General features: G+C 34.3%; 1 protein-coding gene across 3 annotated transcripts in view; it reads right to left on the bottom strand.

Moving 5' to 3' along the window:
- Positions 1 to 9,929: 9,929 nt before the first annotated feature.
- UBE2K (ubiquitin conjugating enzyme E2 K) overlaps positions 9,930 to 10,271 on the bottom strand; it is a 71,322-nt gene continuing 70,980 nt past the window's right edge. For all 3 annotated transcript variants that reach the window (XM_069593978.1, XM_069593979.1, XM_069593980.1), the window contains exon 7: positions 9,930 to 10,202. In XM_069593978.1, the coding sequence (XP_069450079.1) occupies positions 10,128 to 10,202 (75 nt within the window). In that variant the 3' untranslated portion in view covers positions 9,930 to 10,127. The remainder of the gene's footprint in view (positions 10,203 to 10,271) is intronic.

The raw sequence follows: 10,271 nt of genomic DNA, 5'->3' as shown, positions 1-10,271 counted from the left end.
AATTTCATTATGGCAATTTCAAGAATTAGGCATGGTGGAAGGATGTGGAGAAGGGTCAATTAGTAAGACTGAGTCAGATTAGGAAGTAAGTTTCTTAGGGTTAAAATCTATGTGCTGTCAAATAACCTTTGAGTCTTGTTTAGTTATGATTATACCTTCCTTCTCGGGATGGGTCCCTTCGGTTGATTGTGATGATAAAGTGTGTGACAGGTCATGGTGGTCTTATAAGTATTACAAGGCATTACTCTGGATCTCCCTTAAATGCTGTCAGGACAGAAATAAATTTGAAAGAATTTTTTCTAACGGTCATTTTTTTAAAGCTCTCATTTCTTAAAGATTCTTTTTTCACAGCAACTTGTATCGTATGGATCCAAAGAATTCTTCAAGGTCATCTTAACTAGACCTTTAAACTACTCTTCTGTTCCTTACATTGTTTCCACTCTTTTACATTGTCATTTCTCAAACTTTTTATCTTAGCTTTAGCATATGGTTAAGAGTGAGGCACTGAAAGACTGTGATTTTATTAGCTACCATCAGATCATCTATCAGTTCCTCATTTTATTAATCTTTCCCCCCATTATTTCATCCTTCTAGTTCTGTTGGTACTAAAATGGCTGTTCAAGGCTGCAACACAGCTGGCATGCTGGACTTCTCTTCTTCATTCCAGAAATAATTAGCTGATGTTGTACCTCGCCTTTCTTCCGCAAGGCTTACTTCTCTGTTTTGGTGGAGTCTATCATTCAGGTACTTACCAAGAAAGGGGCAATGGAAGACAAAAAGTTCTTGACACCTTGAATATATGAAAGCGTTCTACACTTGACAACTCAGCTTGAAATAGAATTGTTAAAAATAATTTTCACTCAGAACTTAGAAGCATCGCTTCCCCTTTCACTGATGAGAAACTTGATGCCATTCTTATTCCCAACTCATTTTAGGGGCCCAATTTCCACATTCCAATCCCATTTTTTTTTGGACTTTCTCATCTCGCCTTATGTTCTGAAACAAAACATGCCTTATCGTGGATCCTTTTCCATTAATTGAATTCATTTTACTAAGTGCTCTCAAAGTGGCATAGTGTGTCAAGTGTCCTTAATTACTTTGATACTTTGCTTTAAGAAATTTGTTAGATGTTAGACTTTCTGGAGTGATTTTTTTTTAAAATAAAATCCATCTTTTTGTATTTTTATTTTTTCATAATCCTTAAACTTGTTTTAAATATACTAACTTGTACTGTATTTTACAAAATCTATTTTCTAAGGCATTCTATAGCTTCTTCATGGATACAATCTCTTATCTTTGAAAACATTCATTTTCAGGTTTTCATCTCTATATTGATTGTTTTGGTTTTTATTAGTGTTGGGTCAATCTTCAATAATCTGATTTTTTAGTTTATTCATAGTCTAAAATTCACTTGATGGGGACTCATCTTTCTCATTGGAAAATCTTCAAATGTCCAGAGCTCTTTCCAGGTATTTTGTCTAGGACCACTGAGTTTCTACAGAAAATGTTCCTCCCTCTTTTCCCCTGAGACCTAACTGTTCTATTCTAGAAACTATGAATATGCCATCCAAATAGACAGAATTTATCTTCATTTTCATGTCTGGTTATCTGTTTGAAGATTTGTTTCAAATTCACAAAACACCAATTTTCATTCTACAGTAAAAGGTAAACTATCTAGCTACCTAACTGCATAGAATTAGGCTTTCAATCACCCCTATTTCCAGCTTAAAATCTGATCGCCACATTCAGCAGCAATTTTTCCCCCTTCCCATTTCTAGGTTGTTTTGAATTTTAAGGAGCAAATCAACTTGCTTCTAAATAAGCATTCCTTCTGTAGTTAATTAGGTTTACACTTCCTCTACTATACTGAAATCAGTTTCTACTCCTTAGTCCACTGTCCAGCTTCCATTCTCTGGCTCCACAGATTTATACCTTCAGAAATATGTCATTTCAGTGGAGTTCTATTGAGGAGGCAGCTAGTACTAAAGCATTTGTGGTATCCATTATGTTAAATCAAAGTCCAGGCAGCATAATTTGTAATAGATAAAAGTGGTAAACTATCCGCACAGCTAATAGGGTAACCAATATGTAAAATATGGCAGCCCGACTCAATGACTTATCTATAGCTATTTAAAATAATTACACAAAGAATTTTTTAAATTTTGGCTTCACCATGTGGCTTGTGGTATCTTAGTTCTGCAACCAAGGACTGACCTCAGGCCCCAACAGTGAAAGCACCACATCCTAATCACTGGATTGCCAAGGAATTTTTTAAAAACTGTGATTATCAGTTTTAAAGTCAAACACTGACAATCATAGAGCATTAACCTGTGTAAAACCATACAGCAAGGAGAGACTATCCCAAAATACTTAATTCTAGGATGCAGGGTTTAAACTTTTTGGGGTCTAAAACAAGAAATATGTATATAGAAAACCCAAGTTCTTAGTCAGACAAATTTCTTATCATTTCCAGGCAAGTCAAGGCCTCATTTTTTCGTATCTAATTGGAAGTGAAGAGCAATAGGATTTTCAGACCAAATTAAGTATTATGATGAAGGCCAGGCCCAAATGGAGTTAATGAATAAAGAAAAGGTACAAACTATTCAGGAAGCAGTATTTTATAAATGTAATAGGAAATGGAGTAGGAAAAGGAAATAAAAGTATGAATAATTTTATAAAAAGGGATAGTGTCAAAAAACCTCTAAAAGACCTACAGAAAGGAATTAACAGTGTAAGGAGGTATCCTTGGGAAGAGAAGCTTACTCAAAGAACCAGTGAAGAGCATCATCACTCTACTGAATTGAGCTGAAAGGGCTGGGGCTAGAATGTAACTTGAACAGATTAAAGATTACCATTTAGGGCCAAGGTCTTTGCCTAAACTTCCTACATATGCCTTCCCACACAGGCATTCTTTCCCCTTCCTAGCCTCCCTTCCAGAGGTTCACAACCTTGATCTTTTACTACATCTTGCCTTTCTTTCATCAACTCTCCCCATCTCTTCATCTTGTAATTAATACCCCAATCTAGCTATCAGTTTTCCTTTCAGTTTACTTTTGAATCCTACCTCTACCTCATTTCCAAAGCAGTTTGTTTCAGTGAGTAAATCCTTACCTGTACATTCCCTGCCCCTAAAATCACACTACTTTCTCAATGCTTTTGTGCATTCAACAGCCCTCCCTCAATATAAATTCCATTACTAAATGAAGATTAGGGATATAGAGAGTGAAGAGATACTAGTTGTAACTGATGCTACAGAAATGTAACTAACTTACTGTTATAAATAAAACCTAGAGTTAAAAGAGTAAGCATATTGTTTAGTCACCTGGAGGTAATTAACTTAAAAAAAAAACCAAAAAACAAAAACCTAAGCAGAGGAATTTAGAAGCTATTGTCTCTATGGACTAGTAGTAGAGGTAGGAAAAGGATCATACATTATACACGGAGGATTCTCTGCTACTACAAATTTTCAAAAATACCTCTTATTTGAGAAAAATTTTTAATGGAGAAAATCAACCCTCACCTCAGCAGATGATTCTCCTGAATGTTTATTAAAACTTTGCCCTTTAATTTTACCTCCAGGTCATACATGACATCTTAAGGTTAAACCAAGAGAAACTACCTCTTCTCACATACACAGAAATATGACGTTATGAAATTAAGAACTAAAGTATCTGTAATGGAATACAATGACTTTTAGGGCCAATTAAACTGTGCTATTTAGATAATCATTTTCTATGGGTCCCATAAACCAAAAACAATGGTATTTATTCTATTCCTCCAAATATCAGAAAAGTATTTTGTGCATGTGAAGCAAGTTTAGTAGAAGGATACTCTACAGTTGAACCTAGTTCATCAAAACATGCTATTCAATTCTCACCACGAGAACTGGTTTGTATATACTTTCCTTGAAGACCTCTCACCTGAACTCTTTTTCCTTTTCATTCATGCTTGCAAATGATCCCTCCACATTTCCTATTTTTAAGGAAAACAAGAATAACATTTCAGGTCTCAAAGACCAGGTTTAGTAGGCAAACATAAATAACAGTATTACGGGATTTCCCCCCAAAATAACCTATGACTAAGTTCCCTGATAGCTCAGTTGGTAAAGAATCTGCTTGCAATGCAGGAGACCCTGGTTCGATACCTGGGTTGGGAAGATCCGCAGGAAAAAGGATAGGCTACCCACTCCAGTATTCTTGGGTTTCCCTTGTGGCTCAGCTGGTAAAGAATCCACCTGTAGTGTGGGAGACCTGGGTCCAATCTCTGGGTTGGGAAGATCCTTTGGGAAAGGAAAAGGCTACCCACTCCAGTATTCTGGCCTGGAGAATTCCATGGACTGTCCATGGGGTCACAAAGAGTCGGACATGACAGAGCGACTTTCACTTTCACTGGGTATCCTACTTCCTTTAATTGATCTATTTCTAAAAAGGAGACTGACAGGTCTCCCTTTCCTTAAAATTCTGCAATCCTATGAATATGGCTAGGAGATACCAGTGGTATGTTATTAATCCTATTCCTCAGTATTAACCACTATAATACAAATAATGAACGTATATAGCAAAGGAATATATATTCACATATTAAAAATGGAGAGCTGAGGATTAAATACAATAATCAGAACATCAGCTATGTAAAACAAAAGGCACTATCTGTTGCCCTTAAATAAAAATTAGGTATTTTCTCTATATACTGTAAGGAAGAAACAAAGTACTAAGTATATTAACTCAGCAAGAAATAAAAAATTCTTGGGTTTCTGAAATTTTGCCCAGTTTTTTAGTGTTCACCCTGTTTTATCTGTGTTCTTGAAAAAAGGATCTACAACCATCAAGTATCGTTAACTGATTTTAAAACAGCTTGGCCTTCTTGACTTTGGTCAACATCCTATCAAAAAGTAATTTACTGTAATAGATAAGTAAAATTATAATGTTGTGCTTTAATGTATTTTTACTGAAATTAAATGATGGGAAATGAACTTTACAATATCTGAGTAGATGGTATATTACTACAGGACATACTCTCAGAAAATTTTAGAGAATTCATGTTAATTCTTTAATGAATGAAACAAAGCACATACCAAGTGTTTACCATCCTTTAGATTTGACCATCCTGTTCTAGGGAATATCATGAGTGGTCTTGAATTCCATTTGTTTTCCTTGACTACATAAAGATATAGCTTGCACAATACTTAGCCCTTCATCCTGCTACTCCAGTGAGAAGCAATTCCATCTCCAGGCTATAGTAACTCATAGGCCTGCTGAAAGCTGGTTATAAATGTCCTAGAGACACAAAGTAACAATCAGTTTGTCATCTGAAATAATTAATACAAATCCTAACAATATAGCCTCTTCTAATGATGAGTATCAACAGAGGCAGGAGTAATCCACAAACAGAATAACCCACTTCTGAAACAATTCAGTCCTTTCCATTGTAACAGGCAACCATTTCAGAAAGATTTTTGTGCTTACATGAAAATTAAAATGACTACTTTCAGTATCAACTACCTCTAGATTATTCTAAATTTCTGAATCAGAATCTAGCCAAATAATGTTATATTTTCAAATAAATTAATCAATTAAAATTAACTCCAATTCACTTTTAATCAATTGAAATTAACTCCAATTCAAAGGACAAATTTAATTTACTGCACTATCAACATACACTCATTACTATAAAGCTGTCTAGTAAAACTATCTACCGGTTCCTTTTCTTATTTAAAGTAATGTGGAGGCTTAATTGCCTGTTCATTGCTGAGTACCCAGAAAGAAGATATAAACCATTTTCAGGGGAAAACACGCATGCATTTATTTTTAAGAATTCCCAGTAAAGGGGGAAAAAAATTCAACATCTTTAAAAATGTGTTTATTTTTTAAAAAATCAGTTGTGTACAAAAGTGTTTCGTAGTTTTTAATTCTCAAGACAAATACCCAGCCCTCCACCCCCGGCCCACCCTGCTTCAATGGTCTTTCTGGTAACCCACCCATTATCCCCTTACAGGAAGTTAACGGCTCAGAATAGATCCTCCTATAGAATTTATCATCACTAACAGATTGTTTAGAATAGAGATCTAGAGAAGCTAACAAGCAAGATTCTTTCTCAGTGAGGTTAATGAGTATCCCTATAATGGCAGTAGACTTCCAGCAGACACCACAACAAAGCACCATCAATTGCTGAAAGCTAAAAAATAGATATTATTTTCAATAGTATTCCATTTTCTATTGGAAAAGTCTTTAAATTACATTAAATAAGTCTCTTTCCCCCCAAAGAAATAGTCTAGCTTTTATTACGATGCCTGTAAAAAGTAGGTAACAGCAAGCACACAAGGATCATTTAACAGCACAGTGCAAATGATTTTTGAATCCATTCATCCCCAGGACCAACTGATAAACTGTGCCACTCTGATTATATACAGCAGCATTGAATATATACATATACAGATATATTCAATGCCTGGTTGGAATAACCAAGCAAAAGGTGACACATTCACAACTTAACATTTAGGTGATGATCACAGGTTTATGAGGGTAGATCAGTCCAACAGAACAGTAACAACAAATGGGACAAGTGAGATGCTGACATTTCTCTAGCCCTATGCCACAAGATTTTTGACCCATATTGCAACAGTGCAAATAGAACATGTGACATAGTATGCAGACAAGGCAGAAAAGTCATACTTTAGAAAAGGCTATTTATCAGTAAATATTTCAAGTTAACTTCTCCCCCAGTGATAGTAAACAGCTGATTTAAGCATTTATTTTTAACTAGTACTAAAAGAATGGAAATGCAAATTTTCAAAGTCAATGGTTTGTACAAGAAAAAAGTGATTCATACATTATTTTGTAAAAATCCATGAAATAAAGTTAACTGTAAACAGCTTCCTCTTTCCTATCCAAACACTGTTTCCATCTATGTACAAGAAAGTATACAAAGCTCCAACTGTCCCATGCCCAAATGTATCTCTAAAACAAAAACAAAAACAAAGCTTGTTTCCTGTGTTACTAACAAGGATTGTGGACACATTATTATACCCCTATTGCAGAGTTTTAAAAGCTCCAATCAGGCATACACTTAGAGCTAAGAATTGCTTTTCACACTGATAAACTTGTTAAGCAGCAGTAACACAACATGCTGCGTTCTGTACTGCATAAATAAGCAATATGTATTTTATCTGCCAATTCTTTCTCATACTTTAAAATTATTTTGCATAGTTTAATGCACTATCAGCAATCACAAATGTGAAACACGTCCCCCCCCAAAAAAAACACAAAAAACCAGCTTTTCATTTCACAGAAAATGCTTCTCAAAAGCAAAATGGTCAGAATATAAACACACATACATATACTCGAATGCATTATGTGTTTATGTAAATCACAGCCACAATTCCAAACATTTGGGAGAGCCAGCATGGAGCATCTAATTTAGTACCAAGTTCATCAAATATTTATATACCTTACCGTATACTTATCTGGATCACAAACTGCTACTTATTCAGTCTGTACTGAAATACTAATACAACTAATTATTTGTTCTTTTAAAAGTCAGACACACACTCAGGAAATAGACCTGATCATCACAGAAGACTATTTGAGTATCAGTGACTTGCAGCAAACTGTCTGCCCAGATGGGATAAAACTACACATACATTTAACTATAATTTTTGAAGCCTTTACAACTAACAAATCACAAACCACTGAGAATTATAAAAATAATTTCCAACAGGGTATACTTTCCCTAGACCTGCACTTTTACTGTTCTTTTTCTAAACATACATAAGACAGGAGAAAAAATCAACTGCCTTTATTTTTATGTTTGGGGAAATAAATCTATCTGTAGAAAATAAGAGAAAATAGGAAAAAAACAAAAACCCGGTAAGAAGGCGATAGTGGGAAATGTACCAGAAAACAGATAATCACATTAAATGTAAATGAGGTAAATTTTTGAAATGAAGATCCATTATGGAGAACCTCTCATACCAAATATTGTAGTTTTCCATTTCCTGGACACTGGGGATGTTGAATTGCAGTTAGATGAGTATACCCTAAGGGGCTAATGTGCATAAAAGTCATAGGCAAGTTACAGCTGCCGCCAAGAGCAAAGTATACAATGCTTGATCCTTAGTAACTTCTGAGTTCTCTCTCTCATTTGTCAAACCACAGGACAATTAAATATACCCTGATAATACAGGCAAATAGTAAACTGGGTAGAGGTGTTTGATATTTAAAATAATGCAAATATTACTAACATTACCAAGCCACCCTCCACTAAACAAAAAAAAAATAATAATTCTAAACAACAATGGAACAAAAACTGTCCACATTTTCACACAATTCCAACCTTACCTCAAAATATAAAGAAAAGTACATGGTTTTAGCTATTTAAAATAAATAAAGAAAATCTTGTTTCCTTTGGCATCTTTAGAAAGTAACTAAATTACAATTAAAGAAGGTGATTGTATAAAGAAATTTATACTTAGGCAAACAAAGGGGAAAAAACAGCAACTCGTGTTTAGTATGCAATAAAATCAACTACAAGAGTTTTACTACTAATTAGGAAAACCTTATGTTTCTGGAAGAACCTTCACATCTTAACATTACAATATATTTAATAATGGTTCTTTTTATTGCTTCTAAGATTATTGAGAAGTCAAATGAAATTATGCTGAATTTACTGTTCAAAACTATTTTCCAAACACTTAACCATTATAATTTAGGATAAATAACACTTGAAGAAAGCAAAAACCTTTTATAATATGACTTTCCATATACAGCCTTACTTTAATTCATTCAGATTTCATTACATTTTTGTTATTTTTGCATTGGTCCTGAATATTTAATAAGAACTGTGTTTCTATGTATAGAACTGCCTACACAAATCCATTTCACCCTTCATAAAATGTTCACATTAGTGTTAGAGCTTGCAAAACTAATAATTTTCAAACTTTAAACTTGGAGTGAAGTTTAACTTTAATACGTATAGAAAGTCTGACTATGTACAAGAGAAGGTAAAGTTTTCAATTCTCATATTATCAGAAACATCATAAAGAAAGCTAGATTTATAACACACTTCTATTCCTATGTGCATCTGAAGTATGTACAGTAAAACACCAACACAGCTTTCATGTGTTAATAGGGGGAAGTGCAAGCAATCTCTATAAAGCCAAAATCAGGCTAAAAAACCTGCAAACAGTTGATTTCATCCTTGCAAGTTCTCAAAGAAAAAGTCCATCAGTTTAAAAATCAAAAGACGTTAAACTCACTGAAAAATTAAGCTGGGTTCTTTTCATTTAATCTGGGAATACTGCAACATCAAGTATTTACTGTTTTTACAAAAAAAAAAAAAAAAGAAAATTGGCAGCTCCATTTTTACAGTATTTATATAGGAAAGTTTTAAGAGTGGAGAATTGTGACAAAACATTCCAAATGGATGACCTAAAATGGAGCAAGGGATACTGTCCTTCAGCACATTTCCCCACCAAATATAAAGAAATTTATTATTAGAATATTAGCTGTGTGTGGAAAGAGGGGAAAAACAGATATGTTGTCCCAGTCTGTTGACAAGGACAAAAAGGCTCTGACTAGGTCACCATCTTCATTTCTGGATAAATCTCATATCGAAGAATTCTCAAATGCTTAAAATGGTGGTCTTTTCAGCTACCCATCCTAAGAAGTCAAGTACAAGCATGCAAGTAAATTCACAGGCACAGAGGATCCATGTTAAAAACAGTTAAGGTAGCTGTGATGCAACACCAACAATTTGAATGGCCCTGACACACTCAAAATATTATCTTAATTATTCAACGAAATCCTGAAGCAAACTCTTGCTAGTCTTGGTATACTGCTAAACACTAAAGTAGCATGTTTTTTCCATGGTTTTAGCTTAGCTCAAAAGAATTTTTACACTATTAAGTAAGAAAAAAATTAAAGTATTTCCCCTTTTTAAATTTACACAGACGTTTAATTAGCTTTATTTACAGAGCAGGGATTTTTTTCAGTCTCCAATGGTGCCTAGATAACATCATTAGGCAAGAATGCCAGTTTAAAAGAAATCTATGCAGAATCCTAAAAATAACAGATGTTGATGCTCCTCCAAGAAGGGGCAAGCTTGACTATATCAGCATCTCTCTTTATGTTTCAGTTACTCAGAAGCAATTCTGTTGCAGTCTCTACATCCCATGATTTTGAAGACAAGGCCACTATTACCGCATTCTGTAGAAAAGAAAAGGGGACAAAATAAAGTCTCAAGGAAATATTTTAAAAATACGGTATCACTCAGTC

Source organism: Ovis canadensis, chromosome 6 (assembly GCF_042477335.2).
Source record: "Ovis canadensis isolate MfBH-ARS-UI-01 breed Bighorn chromosome 6, ARS-UI_OviCan_v2, whole genome shotgun sequence".
Classification (NCBI taxonomy): Eukaryota; Metazoa; Chordata; class Mammalia; order Artiodactyla; family Bovidae; genus Ovis; species Ovis canadensis.
This window is presented reverse-complemented; position numbering and strand designations above follow the sequence as displayed.